Source organism: Octopus bimaculoides, chromosome 1 (genome assembly GCF_001194135.2).
Source record: "Octopus bimaculoides isolate UCB-OBI-ISO-001 chromosome 1, ASM119413v2, whole genome shotgun sequence".
In the NCBI taxonomy this organism is placed as follows: Eukaryota; Metazoa; Mollusca; class Cephalopoda; order Octopoda; family Octopodidae; genus Octopus; species Octopus bimaculoides.
This window is the reverse complement of record NC_068981.1, coordinates 178436316-178459318: the sequence shown is the minus strand read 5'-3', so window position 1 is coordinate 178459318 and position 23003 is coordinate 178436316. Positions and strand designations below refer to the sequence as shown.

The following is a 23003-nucleotide window of genomic DNA, read 5'->3' as shown; positions in this document are numbered from 1 at the left end:
ATATATATATATATATATATATATATATATATATATATATATACACATAAACACACACATACAGGTATGTATATATATTTGAATGTATATACGCAGTGAAGTTTTACAATAGCGTTGTATTTGTATCGACTGCTATTTCCAGTAAATATTGTTGCCTTGTTCATCTGTATCTATATATTTATATATATTTTACTCTGTGAAACTTAATTTAATTTCAATTTTTAATAAATTGATTTTAATTGAGTTTTTACCTGTAATTTTGGATTTTATCCCTAATATTATTATTATTTATATATATATGAAATCTAGCCCCACATCTGATGATGGCATTTTTACACTGCCCTTATCATTCTAACTTAAAAAGTTTGTGCATGCACACGATGCCTCTATGTGTCCGACTGTTAAGAGCTAAGATAAATCCTGATTATACATATAGATTAGACATCAGCAAACAAATACATTGCACAACTCTTTTAACTGTGCATGTACCAATACAAAAATTTCAACAGGACTCATTTCTGAATGAGGATTGAACAAAACAGTGGTCATCACTATCACAGTAACCAATACTGTGAAAAAAAAAAAAAGAGAAAGCAATGCTTCAGGATGAAATAAATTAATGACAAGAAATTTGTCAAGTAACAGTACAATTAAGTGTTGAGATTTCAGATTTGATTTTAAAATTCTTAAACTGAATGTCCAAAGCAAAAATTTATATAAAACACCAAAAAGACAAGTTCTGGGTGAAGAGCAAATAAAATATAAAAGCCACCAACACCACAACTTTATTTAAAAAGAATATGAAAAAACATTTATTGTGAAATATAAGAGAAATATTTTAAGCATGCACTCAAAATAGCAAACATGCAAGCATCCTGTTGTATTTGATAATGCTGAAAATAACCAAGTATATCCAGAAAAATGTAAAAGATTGCTAAAAGGTCTTTTTATGTCGCTAATTCTTTTATGATCCTATTTCTATATGTTTCAATATATGTTCTTACTCTGTTAAACTTCAATATAAATTCTCTCAGAATAACTGAAAGTTAAATTATTTGGGAAATTAACTGAGTCAGTCTTTGTTTCTAAAGATAAACTTTTAAAACTTTTTTCTATCAATGAATCCTCCCTTGATAATGGTTAAAGTAAATCTTAAGTATTTTGCTCATTTGGTTCTTGGATGCAAACTAAAATCTTGTTTTGAAGTATGCACAATTAAATCAGAACTTTCCATCATAATTTTATGCAATAACATTTTATCCTTATGTTAAAAACACCAATTTGATATAGAAATGCACATAAAAATTAGTTATTTAACTAATTCATTCCAAATTCTTATTGTTTTCAAAATTAAACAAGACATAAGAATATGAAAATTTACAAATTAAAAATGGGAATCAGTGAAAGACTATAAAAACATTGGAGACTAGCCGAAAGAGCTGATGAAAATTTTATTAATACTCAAAATGAATTTAAATAATTGACAAAATAAAGACACTCATTATACAGAACAATAACAATATTTTTTCACTTCTAAATATTCATTACTTTTGTTCAGGACAAGCAGAACAACTTGTATGTCAACCAATTTAACAGGACTTCCTTGGACCTAGTAGTAACGTTTTTTTTTTCTTTCCTAAATTACTTCAGTTAAAATTAACAAGATTATCATTCATCTTATCAGTAACAGCTAAAACCTGAGACCTTATGACATTGCATTCTCATATTTAGGAGTTGTGCCACCTCCAATCACAGACATCTGTTCAATCAATAAAACCTTCCTTAATAAAGTTCTCTTTCTGCCTCCAGTTCAGAATTTGTAAGCTACTCTTTATCTCCAATTAAACTAATATCTACTATTTTCACTTTATTCTCCATATTCTATGATTTTCTGTGATATTCTCCATATTCTGCCTATACAACTCCTATCACTTTTATATATTTCTACATTACATAAATACAATAACAATACCAATCTTTCCCATCCCAATTTATTTCACTACACATCAGATTATTGAAATGCCATTCCTTAAAATACAATACAATTTATCAAATTCAAACTACAATTAAATTAATAATAATAACTGGCACTCCATTGGTTACAAAAACAAGGGTTCCAGCTGATCTGATCAACAGAACAGCCTGCTCATGAAATTAATGTACAAGTGGCTGAGCACTCCACAGACATGTGTACTCAACGTAGTTCTCAATGAGATTCAGCATGACACAGAGTGTGACTACTCATTTTTACTGAGTGGACTGGAGCAACATGAAAATAAAGTGTCATGCTCAAGGACACAGTGCACCACTGGGAATTGAACTCATAACCTTAAGATTCTGAGCTGAATACTCTAACCTGTCCTTTACCTGTCCTGTACATCATATGTGAAACACAGGACATATTTCTTTGGTGTCCATGCACCATATATGATGCATGGATGCCATTCCAAATGTTTCACAACTGCTAGGGTAACTTGGGACTTTGAAAGGAAAGCTTTATAATACTCAGAATATATGAAACAAGAACTAACCAGAAGTCTGAAAACGAGCATGAATGTTTAGGACAAACTTATGAAAATGCTTTGGACAGGCAAAGGGTTTAATAGCTATATGAACTGCCTACGTTCCCACAAATGCAATTTGTAAATTTTACGTAAGATAATAAAAAAAGATAACTTCAGCAACAAATAGATGTTTCATTACACAGTATCTTGACATTTGTTTGAACTTTAAATTAACTATTATTAAATAATCTTGTTAAACAACTACCAATACACCAAGAAGTTTTAACCTTGAACAATTAAAGATTAAGTCACCTTATATGAAATAAGATATTCAATGTTTATAAGTAACAAAATTTCAAAGACAATGTCAATAGTACCTTGTTAGTATCACATGCTAAATTGACAAAAAAATGTTTAGTCAACTACATTCCATTCAGATTTCCCTTTGTATATCAAAATGCCTTAAATATGATTCAGATTTTTAGGCAGGGGTTCACCCACTATAACTTAACCAATATTAATTTAAATAAAATAAAAATAAAAGCAAGACAAATACAAACATAACATATTTATATATTAGAAAGTACATTTAAGCTTTTTGTAAAACAGACATACAAAAGAATCATAAAAATTATTTTAAATTATCAAAAATCTCAGAGGAAATATATTTTGTGCACATTACCTTATGAGATTACTTAGAAAATAAATACTGTTAAAGATATTAATAAAAAAAAAAAACTTCACTCACCTTGCTTTATCTTGATAGTAGCGGTTATAGTAGGATTCTGCATCATCATAGTATCCTCGTCCATAACGGTCTCGATAGTAGTTATAGTAGGCTGCATTTCTATAATAACTTGGGTCATAATCTAGCAAAAGAAAAGTTACTTGCTCTAAAGAATCAATACATTTAGAACCTAAAGTTTCAACAAGTAAAACTACAGTTAAAATTTTAAATGCTAGAATAACCCTAATTTATGGCCAATGAGGATATTTTCAGAATAGGTAATATTAACAGAAATATTCATTAATTCAAAAGAATATGTTGATGAAAATAAGAATAATTGTGACTTTGTATATTAAAACAGTATCGCATCACATTTTTGTATGAAGACATTAAAGGCTATTTCAAATAAGAATGGTGAAATATCTTGGAATAACTTGAAAGATACAGAGAATTGAAAACCCTAAATCCCTTCTTAGCACCAAACAACTTATGAACAAATTAGAATGTTACATATTTCAGCCCTCGGTCATCTATGATATCATTATAATCATTATGAATTTTCCATGTAAGCTATGCAGTCCCTCTGATTTGATCCCATAACATGGCACCTCGAGCAAGAATCCTCTATCGTAGCCTTGAAGCCACCAATGTTTTTAAATGAAATCTGGTTGACAAAAATTGTGCAGAAGTTCCTTGTATGTATGTGTGTATATATATGTGCATACGCATTCTTCAACAATGTGTATCAGCAACAATGGAGCACTCACACAAAATGTCTTGTAGCTCTTCTTTCCAAGTTGCATAGACACCTGTTTGACACTCTCACCATCAAAAATGCAAGGAACCAGTGGAAACTGTCCATTAATAAATCTACATCCAATGCTTTTGTTGTCATGACAGAACAGAATCAGCTCTGACCTACCATATTTATCTAATATAAATAAATATATTATGTGATTAAGAAGTTCATTTTGCAACCACATGGTTTCAGGTTCAGTCCCACTATGCAGCAGCTTGGACAAGTGTCTTCTGCTATAGACCTGGGCTCTCCAATACCTTGTATGTGAATTTGGGAGATGGAAACGGTGTGGAAGCCTGTTGTGTGGAAGCCTACATATGTATGTTTGTGTTTCTCCCCACCACCACCACCTGAAAACCAGTGCTTCTTTACACCCTTTTAATTTAGTGGTTTGGCAAAAGATCAATAAAACAAGTATCAGACTTTAAAATAAGGACTAGGCTCAATTGATCAGACTAAATAGTTTAAAGTGGTGCCCCAGCATGACTACAGTCCAGTGACTGAAGCAAGAAAAAGTATAAGAAAATATAATACACACTCTTGTACAATGCACACTCGTTATTATGTGTAAGAAAAAATCTCGTATAATATGAACCGACTCTTCTCTTGTATTATGGTGTTTTGAAAAGAATGTTTAGTCAGTTATATTATAATCGCTACATAAAATATCCTGAAAAAGTTCAAGTATCCTAATTAAAAAGAAAAAGCAAAACTGAAAGTGATCCTTCAACTTTACTAGTACAGGCCATAGAAGTGCATTTGCTGTAAAGTCAATATTGTGAAAATTAGACGATCATTTTTTTTTTCCCCCTGCAAAATCAATTTATAATGATAACAACAGTGTACTTAAGTTCATAATTTCGCTGATCAGTTTGTACAGTGATGCACACATGATCATGTTGTCAATGAAGAACAAAGATTTATTTAAACATGAGTTTAAAAAAAAAACACTAATGTTTTCAAGAAGCCTGTATAAAAAGAAAAAACTTTGTATAGAGCTTTAGGTTTTGAACATCAGACATTCAGTTTCAGGTAATTAAAAATCTATTTTCTTTTTAGCAAATTAACCCTTTAGCATTTGAAAGGCCATATCTGGCCCAAATATTGTTTTATGTTCAGATCTTCTGGCCAGATCCAGCCTCTTACACCTACCCTACACTTAAATTCTACAAATCACATCATCAAAATCTTGAAGCTATGATATAATGCATGATTAATCCAAAATGGTGTAAATAAATAACATTACATTTGACAGAGCAATCTGAATGCTAAAGGGTTAAAAAAATTTTCTTCTTAACTGGAAATCTAAATAAAGCGAAAAAGTATTTTTAAAATATCCTCCATCAAGTTTTCCATATGTAATTTTATGGGAAATAAATTATATTGACACTATTCTTAGATAGTATTTTTTCATAACATAAAATTATGTCTAGATAAAAACAAAAAAGAGTTCCATTGCCACCACTGTAAATTTTGATTTCTGATTACTTGATATCAATAATTATGAGTAAAAATCTGCTTTATTTAGTCAGATATTGATCAATGCAATTTCCAATAAGGGCAACCATGCATGGTAACTATTGTAAATGTCAGTATTATATATTTGTGAAACACAGTTTGAACATTTATAAACTCTTCATTACACATCAGTTAGCTTAGGCAATAGACGTAACTCACTTTTGGTCATGCTATCCTTAATATGACCATGCACTAGAGGCCAGGAAAAATGACTAACATTTAGTACTTGTGCGCAATGCACAGCCCTAATTTTTAGGTTAAAATTGGGAGGTGGGTGTATATAAGACTGTACTCAGAAACTGCAAAAAGGAAAGTAAATATGGCAAAGCATTTAGCTTGGTGCTCTACTGTCAATCATCTTTATCATTATAACCAAAATATTTACTGTAAATAACTGAATTCCAACAAATACTTAACAGAAAAATAAGTGTTAACTATTTCAAGTATCATAAAAATTTTGTAAATACAATGAAAATCATTTAATTGTATATGTTAACAATTTATACCCAGTCTGCTTTTCTAGCACAGGTTGAATGGTTTTGCAAACTGGAACATTCTCATTATTTGATACTCATAACAAAATATGTATTCATGCATCCTTAAAAAAGAAACTATCTGATAAATGTATTACAGATAGAAACCACAACCAGAAAAAAGAAATGCATTTGCAAACAAAGATAGATATATTGACAAACATACAGCTGAGAAAGATTTTAATACAAGAATAAGCAGATATCTTACTGGATATTGAGAACTTAAGGGGAAAAAAATATCAAAGATCAATTATTTGCAGAAGATGGAGATTTAGATTGAGAAGATCTTCCAAAAACTTTGAAAGTGGTAGAGACAGGCAGGAATGTTCTACTGCTCTATGTGCCAATGCAAAAAAGATTCTGATTGAGAATCTGTGGACTTACATACCTTTCCTATGATACCTGCGGCCTGCAATTATTCAGAAAATCCATCAAGTAAATCCTTTGGAATGTTACAAGGAAATTTATATACTTACCAATTTTAATCTATTAGATTAAATCAAATGAGACAAATGATTCACAATAATATCCCTACTATTAATTCAATGGCCAAAAATTTTAATTGATTCCATATTAGTTTAATAGTAGGGCTATAACTGCAAGGTTCAGGATTTAATGAACTAAAATTACAGTAATTCTAAGATAGCTCAGTTGATAAATTTGAAAAGTTACCTCTTCAGCTCACCTCTAATTTATTAACAAGATAATCCAATTCCATTTTTTCAAACACTTAACATTCTCTTTTTAAAAATTCAAGAAAGTAATAAAACACGAATTGGGAAAAACATGCCACAGAAGTTCAAAACCGTATATCAAATAAATTGCACTTAACTAATCTTTTCTAGATCTACATTCCTCTAGAATTGTCATTTTAGTCATATTTTCCATCCTTCAGTTTAAAATAAACACTAACAATACTAACCTCTTCGATTCTCAAGACTTGATCATACCTACATATTAAGATATTCTAAAGAGGTAATGAATACTATTCCACAATCTCATTCAAACAAATGAAACAATGAAACTACTATTTCATTAGTAAGAATATACGGATCTTTTTTAAAACGGGGGCCACATTTTTCATTAACGAAACACTTTGAAACTTGGAACACTAGTAGAATGTGTCATATAAAACATCTTTTTCTCTTATGCTTCTTAAAAAAAAAAGAAATCCCTAAGTTATTCCATGTTAAAGTTGTCGTATTTCTGTAATTTCAACCAATCACTGACGTCCATTCAGCCAATATACATTAAGTGCTGACTACATAAACAAACGATTCTGAAACAATTCTATCGGTGATAGGGTTAGGGTAAAACAGCAAATTTAAAAAGAAAAAAGCAAAACGAAGCTATGGAAATTAAATACGCTTTACTCCGCTTAATCAGCCAAAGGAGTAAATGTAAACAACTGAATACTTGTCAGTGATTGGTTGAAATTATCGAAATAAGACAATCTTTTACATGAAATAAATTCGAATACAAAATATTTTTCTGTTCTATAACACAAAATAGATAAGTATACGAAGTTTGAAAGTCTTTCGGTACCAAAAACACTACGTAAAACATTAATGAAAAATGTGGCCCCCGTTTTAAAAAAGATCCGAATATACTATTACTGTTATTTTGATTTGTACAAAACATCCCAGAATAATCTTGTCCAGAAGTATAAAATTCAACTTTCACAATAGTACCTATCCAATAGTCAAAACATAAACTAGTGCAGTGTTTTAATTTTCATACTAAAGCTTACATAAGGATATACCCAGAGTTTAGTCATCACCATCTTTGTAAATTAATTAAATAAATTGAATTTTCTCAATATAAGACACACTGATAAACATCTGTGTGTTTATTATATAACCTCACTATGGGTATTAAACGAAGAGTCAAGTGAATGCTGCCATTTCTGGTTAACCCTACATTTTACAGCCACTGTGTGTGTCTTGGCGTTAGGAAGGGCATCCAGCTGTAGAAACTCTGCCAAATTTAGATTGGAGCCTGGTGTTGCCATCCAGTTTCACCAGTCCTCAGTCAAATCGTCCAACCCATGCTAGCATGGAAAGCAGACGTTAAACAATGATGATGATGATGATGATGTGAGAGTGTATATAAAGCTAGTTTCATGTACAAGTATCATGTGTTCCTGGTAAAATTAATTAATTTACAAGTGCAGTAATAGCTAAAATCTTTGAGTATATCCCATAATAGTCAAAACATATTTTCGTGTCCTAAATTTACACATACTTTATCTTCCTCAAATACAACTAACATAAATCACCACCATAAAGACAATTTTATTAGCAGCTTTGTATAAATAATTTGATAAAACCCAGAATATTGAAGTTTTTTTTTTTTCTTTGTTTTTCTTTTCAATTGTAATGATAAAAAGTAACATCAACCCAGCTGAATTTTAATGCAAAAATATAAAATACACTGCCTTTCTCTACTTCATCATCATTTAACGTCTGCTTTCCATGCTAGCATGGGTTGGACGATTTGACTGGGGACTGGCAAACCAGATGGCTACACCAGACTCCAATCTGATCTGGCAGAATTTCTACAGCTGGATGCCCTTCCTAATGCCAACCACTACGAGAGTGTAGTGGGTGCTTTTACATGCCAGCGGCACAAGGGCCAGTCCAGCGGTACTGGCAACGGCCACGCTCAAATGGTGTTTTTTACGTGCCACCTGCACAGGAGTCAGTCCAATGTTTTGTTCACATGTCACCAGCACAAGTGCCAGTAAGGCGAAGCTGGAAACAATTGCGCTCAAATGGTGCTTTTTACATGTCACCGGCATGGAAGCGAGACCGCTGCTCTGACAGTGATCCCGCTCGGTTGGTGCTGTTAGCGCTCCACTGGCACAGGTGCCAGTCATCGAATTTGGTTCAATTTTGATCTCACTTGCCCCAACAGATCTTCGCAAGCTGAGTTTAATGTCCAATGAAGGAAGGTTGGCATGGGTGCCAGTCGTCGAATTTGGTTCAATTTCGATCTGTTATATAAATCCACAGAGTTATTAGATGGTAAAGAATATCTAACTTGATCTCAATAATGTTATAAGGATACCAAAATCCCATTACCATACTCTACTAATTTAGTATAGAATCTACACATTAGTAGAGTTATAGAGGTAGGACATATTCCACTGAAATAACTCTAGTATGTACCTTCTAGTTATTTTGCAAATCTTAGAAGAATGAAAGACAGAAAAAGTAGAATCAACTCTGGCAAGATTTGAACTCAGAATATAAAGGAGGAAAACTATCAGGTCATTAAGAATGAAATGTTTGATCTTGAACTGGAAGTTTATTTTACTTTATCTCAACAAAAAGCAATGCAGTTAATCAAAATATGCACCTAAATTATTAACACAATTTTGCCATTTTATCAGTAGCTTATTTATGCTAGCAGCAAAGAATTCTGGAGAACAAGAAGTGATGAAATCACAAAAGGTTGTTTTTGCATCTTCTTCAGATTTGAAGTTTTTCTTTGCAAAAAGTTGTTTAATGTATGGAAAACTTAATAGTCAGTTGGTGCAAGGTCTAGTGAATATGGTGGATGACAGAGTACTTCTAAGTTCAGTTCCTGTAACTTAAGTAGCGTTCTTTGTACAACATGTGGTCAATTGTTGTCTTGCAAGAGAATTGGCCTGTCTCTATTGACCAATCTCAGTTGTTTAATTGCAAGTTCACTCATCATTCCATCCAATTGGTCAATGTATACATCAGCTGCAGTTGACTTACCAGGTCTCATGAAGCTGTAGTGGATGACACCAGTGCTGAACCACCAAACAGACACCATTAGCTGTTTTTGATGAATATTCTTTTTTGGATTGTGCTTTGGTACTTTGTCTCTATCCAACAACTGTACAGAATGCTTGCTATTGTTGAAAAGAATTCATTTTTCATCACACATAACAATACAACGTAAAAATGAATTGCTTTTATGCCATGACAGCAAAGAACTGCAGTTTCAAGACAATGTGTCATTTGATGCGTGTTCAGTTCGTGTGGTACCCACTTGTCCAGCTTCTTTACCTTGCCGATTTGTTTCAGATGGTCCAATGCAGTTGGAATCTAAACATCAAATCTTCCTGCTAACTCACACATAGTTTGAGAAGTATCCACTTTCACTACATTTTGCAATTCATCATTATCTACCTTGGTCTTAGGTCAACTACGGGGGTTTGATTTTCAAGAGTAAAGTCACCAGACCGGAACTTCTGAAACCATCAACATACAATGCACTCATTCGCCACATTTTCACCAAACACCTCATTGATGTTTCGAGCTGTCTGGGATGCATCAATTCCACAACAAAACTCATATTCATAAACAACACATATTTTTGATCTACTCAAGGGTTTACAAAAATTGATTTACAAGAGAAAACTCACAATATAATCAGACACCATGAATTGCATTTCGAAAAGTGAGGATGTAACTCTTCAATGTTGTAAAACAAAGAACTGTCAGGTTAAAACAGAGTTAACAACTGTCAAATTTGGTACATAAGGAAAACAGACATTCTTAATGATCTGATAATTAATAGCCAATATTTAGTCCATTAATCTACAATTCTTACTACTCAGCTGCCTTACAAAACATTAACAATGTCTCAAAAGCCACATCTACATTGATTCCATAACTCTTAAAATGCAAATTTTACGATCTGCTAAATAAAGCACCTAATTTTCAAAAAATAACTTCCAACTGATAGAGTCTTTCATACTGCAGATACTGAGGTAATATTCAGTAATATTTTGTGGAAGAACATTTTACTCGATAGAATAAAAACAGCTTCAACAATTTGTTTTTTCTCTTTATTTCTTTACAGAAACAATTTTGAAAGATATTTTGTAAAAATATAAATTGAATGAAAGAAAATTTTTTTCTCTACAATTTAGAATCATGCCCATATGTAAGGTGGTGTGAAACTTTAGAGAATTCATTTCATTGACTAACTATAGTACATTTAATTGATTGAAAAAGAAACTAACTTCAGCATATTGTATCCAATAACTAGCTACCAAACATGCTTAAAATCAACTTTTTCTTTTCACATACTTAAAGTATAACATCCACTAATCTACACTCCAATTACATTTCCTCCACCCTACTCCTAGCATACACACACACACACATACATGTACATGCATACTTCAAACTGATATACAATGGAAATTAAATTGATTCAGAAATCTAATAATTACCAGGCAATGAAGTACATGATTTAATTATTGCAACACTTAATTAGGAATGTTTAAAATCAAATAAGACTTACCATACGGATCCTTGTGCCTACTATAATACTCTCTGTCATAACGGCTATAATCAAGTCGAGACGAAGGACGCTCAGAACGGGAATCGGTATCATCTACAAAGAAATTTTAAGAAATTTATGGCATTATACAAACAATAAAATCAATATTGGCGAAGTAGTAGCATATATTTTAACTTAACGACACATCATTTATCATTTTCTTTCAAATTAAATTCTTTCCAACTATTAGCTTTTAAAATCACGTTACTTTCCATCCAGTATCACTGATACTTTTTATCTTTTACTTGTTTCAGTCATTACACTGCAATCATGCTGGGGCACTGCCTTGTGGAATTTTAGTCAAATGAATTGACTCCAGGCCTTATTTTCATTTTTTTAAAGCCTGGTACTTATTCTATCAGTCTCTTTTGCCAAGCCACTAAGTTATGGGGATGTAAACACACCAACACCAGTTGTCAAGTGGTGGTGAGGGGGCAAACATACACAAAGACACACACACACACACACATATATATATATATATATATATATATATATATATAAATGATAGGCTCCTTTCAGTTTCTGTCTACCAAATCCACTCCCAAGGCTTTGGTTGGTCTGAGGCTATAGTAGAAGACACTTGACCAAGGTGCCATGCAGTGGAACTGAACCTGGGACCATGTAGTTGGGAAGCAAGCTTCTTACCACACAGCCATGCCCGTGCCTGATTTTGTTTCTTTTCTTCAAAGATAAAATATGACTAAAAGAAAACAATGCCGTTTCTTTTCAAATAAAATACATACACCTAGTTTCTAACTACAAGTCAAAGAAAAACCTGATCTTTTTCTTCCTAGGTTATGCATACATTGAAATATCAGCCATTTTATCTTTAAATAGAATCAGGATCAACAACACATCGCAGTACTTTAAGATTCAACTCATCTGGCAGATGGCTCAAACATTTCCTATAATAAGCTTTTCCACTTTTTTACCATTCTAACAGTATATTAAATCACAGAATGTACTAAGACATAGATGCCCATTGAAGAAAACTATTATTTAAACGGAATATTTCTTAAAAGTAACTGTTTCCATTAAGTATTTGCAAAAGATGATTAACTTTTCAACATAATTACACTAAAATATATAGTCATTCATTCATTCAAATCTTTAGTCATCTTTAGTCATCTGTCAGCTAGTGTTTTGCAATGCAGAGAGATAAGTTACTGAAACCAACATCACAAAAAGCCAAAAACATACAGCAAGGCACTTTGTCTAATGCCCAAACAATTCTGCCCTCCTCTGCTCCTACAGTAGTACTTTAGTTATCCACCTGACCCTCACCCCAAAAAACATGAAAGGCAAAGCTGACCTCAATACAATCTGAATTCAGAATGCAGAAAGCCAGAACAAACATTACAAAGAATTCTATTCAATAAAGATTCTGCCAGTTGGCCACCATATATCTATACTATAATTAGTAACCTCCTATGTGATAAAATTAGCTTTACCAAATTGTAAAACTATGAAAAGCAACAATTCAATTTCTCAAAATGCTCAAGCTACTGGAATTTGTTAGAAAATGTTGCTGAACCTTGTAACTAAAAATGCATTTTGAACAATTATCTGTTTTATATATATATACATATATATATATATATATATATATATATATATATTCTACATTTATAACACAAGATAAAATACTAAAACATTTTCCCACATGAATAATTATTATGCTTGTTCAAAATACTGTAACGTTGAGGTAAGCTCTTGGAAAGCCGCCAAGTTTGTGACCCAATTTAGTAACCTAAATTGTAACTGTAGCCAATTCACATCATTATATCACCTAACTCCCTTAGAAAAAAACAATCATCATAACATTATTCTCCATATTCTGCTGTACCTAAGTAAGAAGCCAATATTTTATACAACAACATGGTCTGCATGCATAAAAGCATTTAGATATCAGCAATAGAAGAAACCCAAATATTGAATTTACAGACAAAAGGGAAAATTAATCACACTGAACTTACAAAATGACTGTTCATCTATAAAATCTTTCAGGTCTATCATATTATTTTCTACCTTCATTTTACTAACTCACTTCCCACTATAACTATGTTCATCTCTCATATCTTAAATTACCAAAGTTTAATGAGAGAGACATGCACTCAATGAATAAACATTCCATCACTGAAACTGTTCAATCTCTAGCTCTACATCCTTCATACTCTTTTACTTGTTTCAGTCATTTGACTGTGACCATGCTGGAGCACCACCTTTAATCGAACAAATCGACCCGGGACTTATTCTTTATAAGCCTAGTACTTATTCTATCAGTTTCTTTTGCCGAACCACTAAGTGACAAGGACGTAAACACACCAGCATCGGTTGTCAAGCAATGCTAGGGGGGGACAAACACAGGCACACAAACACACACATATATATATATATATATATATATACATATATACGACAGGCTTCTTTCAGTTTCTGTCTACCAAATCCACTCACAAGGCTTTGGTCGGCCCGAGGCTATAGTAGAAGACACTTGCCCAAGGTGCCACACAATGGGACTGAACCCGGAACCATGTGGTTGGTAAGCAAGCTACTTACCACACAGCCACTCCTACACCTATTACTGTATTATTTTTACTTCACTTGCACCACAATTGTAACAGACAATGCTCTTCAGACCTTACTGGTAGCACTTTGTCCCTCACTGCTCTAAACCCTGGCATATGAATCACATTATTACAAATGGATCCATCCTCCACATAAAAATACATAGAATGGATTCCTCTGTACACAACATGAACTGCAGATTGAACATTTAACAAATTATACAAATTATACATCAACAAATTATACAAATACTTACTGAAATATTCCAGACAAAAATTAATTATAAATGAAAGTAATTAAAAATATGGTTATTGTTTAGGAACAAAGAATCGAGGTCTACCAGCAGGGAAACCAATATTTAAGGATATTAGTGCTTAGTAGTGAATAATAATGAAGCATCATCATAAAAGATTAAATTAGCACTAACATAATCTTGACATAAGAGAAAAAAACTGAAGCATTAAGGGTGGAAGAAAGGATGAGAAATATTGAGTTTTATTCTATTTTGACCTAAACAAACTGACTGGAATCAACAGTATAATTTTTCTTTATTATTAATATTTTTAGCAATTTAGAAATTCTTACAATTAGGTGCTTAAAAGACAATGCTGAAAACAACAAAATCTAACAAGTGCTAATGACAAATAATATCATTCTCTCTCTCTCTCTCTCTCTCTCTCTCTCACACACACACACACACACACACACACACTTGTGTACATAGATACACATCTAGATTTTACTTTAATATTTCAAGATTCATAAAGACAGTGAAAGCTATTGGATTACAACATTGATTACTGCGTTAGAAAAAGTGCTCAAAATTCTAAACCAGTTAGAATAGCAGATTTGTTATTTTTGCCATTTGACAAGAGCGTTGTTTTTCAACAGAGTTGAGGTGCATCTAATAATCTAGAAAAGGATAAGTGAAGCTTGGTGAATTGACATAAGTCAATGTTTGTGCAGTTTAGAAACTATACAACACAAGAGGAAAAGGAAAAAAAAGGAAATAAGCAATAGCTAGTATGAGAAAAAAGGAAGAAAGGTGTTGTTGACAATTCTTGTTGAACCTACCATTTTCATCTGGTGGAACAGCTGTAATAATTGAAAAGAAACTATCTTGAAAAATATACAACAAAAGGTGAAATTTTTTTTCTTTTCTAATGATTTCTCTACATAGACACAAGACTAGTTATTTTGGTTTTGGGATAAGAATGTAGGTTGTTCAATAAAGGCCAGGACTTAATTTTATCCATCCATTGAAGGTGAAAGGCACAACTGGCATTAGCCAAATGTAAACTCAGAACATTGAAGACATTTTGACTGATGCTCTAATTCTGCTGTCCACCACTACATATTTACATAACAAAATAATTCTGTTTCTAAGCCATACCACTGAACATTTATAAAACTCATAACACATCTATTTATTTTATTAAATCCCTATAAGTTTATGAACATTCATTGAAAACATTTTGTAAAAGACACATTAGTTGAAAGTATATGCCAGAAGACAATTTAGTCAAAAGATATACTGAAAGAGAAAGTGAAAACATAGTAAAGAAAAGGTGGAATGTAAGTCAAGGTACAACCCACCTGCAGTTGCCAGGTTGAATAGGTAAAAGTCTGATTAAGAATAGTAAATCTTCTATGTTTTAAATTAAATCATATTAATTAGAAATAAGTATGCCTCAAATTACATACTTTAATGTCTTAAAAACATGAATAACTGATTTTCCTTAATACAACAATAATCTTCTCATTTATAATTCACTAATTTGGAAGTATTTAGAACTGTTGTAACAATAAAATATATAAGTAAATATATTCATAAAGGTCAGGAAAAACTGATGAAATTGATAAATTATACCAATGACCAGTATATTTCAACATCAAAAACTGTTGGAAATATTTCGGTTCAAATTACACGGTTCATATCTGCCTATGAACAAGTAGTGGTCAATTTAGAAAGTTTGAATACATGTTTCAAAAAAGACAAGCAAACAGGACATATTATTGAGAGAAATAAATCTAATTATGGACGAGAGTTATCTTCAATTTCCCTGCATTTTTCAAAGCATATAATCTGCTCTCCTGATTGTCTCAGAAAATTACACATATGATAAAAGCAAGAAAATGCAGATTAACAGAAAATACAACACACACTCATTTATACAAATGTATTTCTTTCCTCCAACAGACAGGGAGTGTTATTATCTAAGAACTTTATTAAACATATTTCAGGAGCTACATCATTTTAAAATATTAGAATTGCTATAGAGACATTTGTGCTAATTACAAAGAATACGCTGTCAAAATGGACTAGGCAGAGAATGAGTGAAAATACTATCAGACAATGGAGGGTGTACACATTTCTGTAATGTCACATCAGCTACAAAGATTTCAGATTGCTTGCTCTTTGTTACATTATTGCAGTAGCTGCGATGTTATTTAGAGCATTTGAAAAACAATTTTCAGTTGGTATAATGAATCTATTAGGGGGTTAATGAATTCTCATACATACTAAGCAAAACTGTGAGCTTACTTCGAATAATTAACTGGCCACGGCAATACCTAACATGGCTAATGTGAACAACGGAATACAAAATGAATTAATTATTCAAGATCATGGAAGTTTTAAAGACAATGAATAAATTTTTTTTATGAAAATAGAGATATATGAAATATAGATCACCAGGCAGCTTTCCAAGAAATGAAACAAGTAATACATATTAAAGTATTATTGTGATTTATTACCAATGTCCAAAGCTATCTTTTTTGTATGGTGTTGCTCTATTTATGCTCATAAAGATAGAAACATTGCAGTAACCTCATCTGCCATAATTGCTTTACTACTTTCCTGGCAAAGAAGGGAGGAATTTATTCTGTATTAGGCCTTCCATTTAATCTTGTTAATGGTGCAACATGCAAACATTTCAATACAAAGTGAAAAGAGTGTCTAAATCATTCAAACTGATATTATCAGGAATGATTTACTATGCCTTGTCATTTCCTTTCAGAAGCATTGTCTAGTAAGTTTATTATATTTTCTTATGGCTTCCATGGTTTCTTTAACAATCTATCACAATTTCAATGATTCTTTTTGTCAATATTTAGTAAGTTAATACTTCTTATGTGCAAAGAGAAACAGATAATATTTTTACTATTACTTAAAATTTCCTTACTATGTATATGTGGTCTAATCAGTAAGTATCTGAACTGTTGCTATTGTAATGAACCTAAAGCACACAGAGTGAAGCCGCTTGGCCTTGAGCTCTACTGTGCATGTGCACCAAATTTTAATGTTCTAGCTCACTTCCACTGTTTACAGCAATGCTTAGAAGGAAGGTGTGTAGCATGTGATCGTCACAACGACCATGACAAAGAGAGTTGAGCAGAGAATCTGCATCAAATTTTGCCAAAAGATTGGCAATGCCTTCTCAGAGGCCTACGCAAAGTTTTCAAAAAGTTTTCCTTGTTCTTGACATAATCAAGGTGATCTTGTGCAACTGAAACCCGAATGTCTTTTTGGTCAGCTGAAAGCAGTTTTGGCACAAACTTGGCAGACATGCATCTCATACCCAAATCTTCAGTGATAATGGACTGAACTGAATTGTAACTAAGCTGCATGCACATCTGCCATGTTTTTCTCAGTTCTGCTGGTTGCAGGTCTCCCAGAAGTTCGTCAACATAGACATTTTTTCGGTCAACTTGGAAACGTCTGAACCACTCATACACTTGTATGCAGCTCATACACCCCTCTCCATACACTTTCTGCAACTTTGCATAGGCCGCTGAGCAGGTATCGCCATGACAACTTTCTCTGTCATGGTCAATGCAACAATCACACGCTACACACTTCCTTCCAATCCTATTTGCTAAAGTACCACTACTCAACGAAAAATACAAAAGGGTGATTACCTCCAGGCACAAAATCCTTAAATCCTATTGCAACCATCGGCTCATCCAAGGGCCCAGAAATTAATACAATAAAACAAACAGAAGCAGCAGAAAAAACATCCTGCCACCTAGCTTTAACACGACCACAAACTTAATCTCATCTCACTCCTATTTCTACTCCTGTTCTATCTATTATCTCCATTCCCCTAACTAAGACTTCACATCTTCCTCATGCTCACTTACAACTCCCTCTTGCACTACCCTGACCATTTCACACTTAAACCACATAACCCATCCATAGAATGCATCTATCCAACTAACCACATCTATACACACTAGATAACCATCACACCTGCTCTGACTTATCCCTCCTTTAATTCCACTCATATTGACCTATGTATTACAATATCCTTCTATGTCTCGAACCAGTACAAATAGATATAAACACCAAATGAACAACAATTAATGTTTACCCCCAATGTTCGCAGCTATTCCATAAAACGTTAACTCTACCCAACTCAACTGTCATTACTTATAATATTCTATGAACTTTTGGATCCTATACAGATACTTTTATTATATCCTTTAGTTAATTACAGACATGTGTTAGCTAATTACACACATATATTTACAAAATATCAATTTCTGGACATCAATTTCTTGTCTCAGAACTGAATTTGCATTTCAGTAGTTGTAGTAACTTGAAAAGCGCATCAGAAAAATCATTCCAAGATATGCCTTCATTCCTCCTTTGAAGTAATGAAGATGGCATTGCTGTGTTAACACACTTATATTGTCTCATCATTCACCCTGACAAACATTTCTTCAGGAAAAAGTTGAAGAAAATATTCAATGAGCTTTGTTTCTAAGTTCGATGGTGTTTTAAAGTTCACATCACTAATGAAAGCACTGATGCCAGAATCAACTATGGGATCAACTACACCCCAAATCTGCTTAGAACAGATAAATCCTGATATAAATTCCAGTCAAAATCATTTAGATCACTGATGTATATGGATGATACTGAAATATCTCTCTGATTATTTTCTCCAAGGTCAAGCTCACATTCTCTAAGTTACCCTTAAAACATTAATATATAAACCATTAATAAATAATATCACCAAATTCTAACTCAACACTTGAGGTATATCAAAAATGATGCTTGAAAGCTAAAGCATTAATAAAGAGGTTCATTAATAAACAAGAAATCCAAAACTGCATCGTATGAACAGGAAATCTTTTGACAGTAAGTTTTTTTCTAAGGTGAGACTAAACATTGTTTCTCAAACAGGAGAGTGCTTAGTTCCTGATTTATGGCCCCCAGACAACAACTAACTGAATTATGCAGATCAGACTTGACAATAGCTGCATTGACTTGCAGTACAGGGGTTTTAAGAGTTAAAACTCTCTACTTTATCATTCAATGAATCTGTAGTCAATGAAACTGCAACACCTTCAGGTACTTCAGGTACTTCACAATATTAAATACAGATAAAAAGTCCAATACACAAATAATATCATACCAATAAAAAAGAAAAACAAAACAGAAAAAGTGGTGAGCTGGCAGAAACGTTAGCACGACAGGCGAAATGCTAAGCGGTATTTCATCTGCCGTTACGTTCTGAGTTCAAATTCCGCTGAGGTCGACTTTGCCTTTCATCCTTTCGGGGTCGATAAATTAAGTACCAGTTACGCACTGGTGCGTAACTGGTCAATGTAATCAACTTAATCCCTTTGTCTGTCCTTGTTTGTCCCCTCTATGTTTAGCCCCTTGTGGGCAATAAAGAAATAAGAAAAAGATTATTTGGTTCAATCCACCCTTCAACCTTTAGTTCTGTACACCTGTAGCCAGCCATTTCTTCAAAATCCTAGAAAGACATTTCTACCCTAACCATAAGTATCTCAAATTGTAAGAAAAACACAATGTCAAAATACTGTATTCTACAACCAGCAACTCTAAGTAAACTATAGCTAATTACAACCACCTAAATATATCTAAATATGGAAACCAAAGCCATACACCCAATCTAATCAAATGCAATTTCATCACTCCTCTGTCCTACCCTCTAAATAGAAACTGCTTCATTTGTAATACTTTATAGCACAAAGTTAATTACTAACACCAACTAAGTTTGACAGTTTAATCAGTTATTCAAAACAAGGTATTAACACACATTCATTTAATGAAATAACTGAAGCATATAGTTAGATAAGGTTATCAATAATTAAAATTTTTTATTGTTGCTTGAGTAAATAAAGTGATTTATTTTTTAAAAAAAACATGGATTATTTTAAGGATAGAATTTTATATGACACTTTCACACAATATTTAGTCACTTTTAGCCATTAATAAGTTTTTAAACAACTAGTTTCTCTCAGTTTCCACAAGGCTTTGGTCAGCCTGGACCTATAGTAGCAGACACTTGCCCAAGATGCCACACAGTGGGACTGAAGTTGAGACCATTTGCTTTGAAAGCAAACTCCTTACCCACACAACCACACCTATTTTATACAGATACACACATGCTTTTATATGTATGTATCTATAGGTTATACTCATATATACATATATATATCTGTATATGCACATGGAGTTATATTTCCTGTGTATCTGCCAGCATATGCATATGTGTATGTCTGTGTGCACATATACATATATATATACATGCACACACGTTTTTTCAGTTCAAGTAACTATGTACATATATAGGTACATTTATGGGTCAGTGAGCAATATGCCTAAGTATTTGTATATATTTCACACACACATAAAAAGAGAGTCATATATACATATATATATACACACACACTTTTCTACACTTGTATATTTGTATACGTATGATAGCATGTTTACCGGTATTTGTATATAGGTGAAATTTTACAAATATGCATGTATTATGTGTACATACAGGGTGCAATGGGTAAATTGTTGCTCCCCCCCATTTTATATTTTTAATTTTGCACATGCTCATTGTTTGTTTTTGATGTTGTCGACTACACTGTATAGTAGGGCCAGTTGGGCATCGTCTGTGAGAAAAACAGCACCATGACGCAATTTACTCTGCCTTAAATTTGGAAACAACATGCTGTACCGCTTGGCATTCGTGCTAGAAGCTCCAATACGAACATTTCAGAGTATTTGGGTGTCAATCTAAGAACACGTACCAAGAGTGATAAAAATCAAACGTCCAGTCAAGATCAAAAGTGATGGTGACATAATGCCTCAATTCATCTTCCCACATGGCCTCAAATTCAATAGAGGCCTATATCAAGTGCCTGGACAAGGTAGTGCTGCCTTGGGTCAAGAGGGCAGCTGCTGGAAGACTGTGGGTCTGGCAACAGGACTCAACACCATTCCACGCAAGCAGAAGAACCCAGTCATGGTTGGCAGACAATTTCTGCAACCACATCACCCCTAACAACTGGCCACCTAACTCCCCAGACTGCAACCACTTTGATTATTATGTGTGGGGCACAGTTGAGCAACAGACCAATGAAACTCTTTGTAACACCAAAGATGAACTGAAGGCAAGGATTATGGCAGCATTCACCAACTTAAACAAAGAGACCATCCAGAAGTGTTGCAGGAGATTCTGATGTTGTCTGGAGGCCGTGGTTGAAGCCAATGGCAATTTTATTGAATAAATTTACTCTCTAATATTTCAAGATATTTTTATGTAATTTTGGTCGCGAAAGTGAAATCGTAATGGCACCTGTGCCCAGCATCGCTTTCCTGGCACTTGTGCCGGTGGCACGTGTAAAGACATTCAAGCGAGATAGTTGCCAGTGCCGCTTGACTGGCTCCTGTGCAGGTGGCACATAAAATACACCATTTTGAGCATGGCCATTGCCAGTACCACCTGACTGGCCTCCGTGCCGGTGGCACGTAAAAGCACCCACTACACTCTCGGAGTGGTTGGCGTTAGGAAGGGCATCCAGCTGTAGAAACTCTGCCAAATCCGATTGGAGCCTGGTGTAGTCATCTGGTTCACCAGTCCTCAGTCAAATCGTCCAACCCATGCTAGCATGCAAAGCGGACGTTAAACGATGATGATGATATCTGTTAAAATGAGATGTCAGTATTATTTTCATTTCTGCATGGTTTAGACGACAGTTTTTTCATTGCACCCTGTATATCAGTTTTTACCTATGTATATAAAAATATCTACAAATGTTAAAAAAAAAATAAAGAAATGGCTAGAGAACTTTATAATGGACAAAAGAAAAAAATATTTACATTTTTCTATACTTTCTTTCACCATGATGAACGTGCTCGAAGCATCTTATTGTTTTTGTTTTTTAATACAAATTTACTCATGAAACTTCTAGAGCTTTTCAATATGTATTTATGTATATGGATATTGTTTGTTCATTTTACAATTGTATTTTTTTCTGTGCTAGCACAGGTTAGACATATTTTAGTGAGACATTGTTTTACCTGTTTTTCAAGTAAGGGAAACTCTTCTTTTACATGTCATCAAAGGCACGAAATGAACAGATGATTTATTGGTAGAAGCAACAACACCGGTTGTAGCAAATGACTTTCATAGGCACAATTACAAACAAACAAACAATCAGATACACAAGCAGTGCTGGGAAAGAAGGTGTGCCGCATGTGATCGTCGCATTGACCATGACAGAGAAAGTTGTCATGACAACACCTGCTGAGAGGCCTTCACAAAGTTGGAGAAAGTGTATGGAGAGGAGTGTATGAGCTGCACACAAATGTACGAGTGGTTCAGACGTTTCAAAGATGGCCAAAGAATGTCTATGTTGACAAACTTCTGGGAGACCTGCAACCAGTGAGCTAGAATATTAAAACTTGGTGCACATGCACAGTAGAGCTCAAGGTCAATTTGTGCCAAGCGGCTTCACTCTGCGTACTTTAGCTTCATTACAATGGCAACAATCCGGATATTTATTGATCAGACTACACACACACACACACACACACACACACATATCATCATCATCATCATCATCATCGTTTAACGTCCACTTTCCATGCTAGCATGGGTTGGACGACTTGACTGCGGACTGGTGAAACCGGATGGCAACACCAGGCTCCAATCTAAATTTGGCAGAGTTTCTACAGCTGGATGCCCTTCCTAACGCCAACCACTCAG

At 33.4% G+C, this 23003-nt stretch overlaps 1 protein-coding gene across 11 annotated transcripts in view; it reads right to left on the bottom strand.

The window, feature by feature from the left end:
• The window catches only part of LOC106868398 (protein transport protein Sec16A), a 133280-nt gene that overhangs the window by 58103 nt on the left and 52174 nt on the right, over positions 1–23003 (bottom strand). For 7 of the 11 annotated variants that reach the window (XM_052972901.1, XM_052972886.1, XM_052972899.1 and 4 more), the window contains exons 3-6: positions 15052–15072; positions 11368–11460; positions 6470–6490; positions 3253–3373 (exon numbers count right to left, since the gene is read on the bottom strand). In XM_052972901.1, the coding sequence (XP_052828861.1) occupies positions 3253–3373; positions 6470–6490; positions 11368–11460; positions 15052–15072 (256 nt within the window). The remainder of the gene's footprint in view (positions 1–3252; positions 3374–6469; positions 6491–11367; positions 11461–15051; positions 15073–23003) is intronic. The other 4 variants (XM_052972890.1, XM_052972904.1, XM_052972894.1 and 1 more) reach the window with 3 other exon arrangements.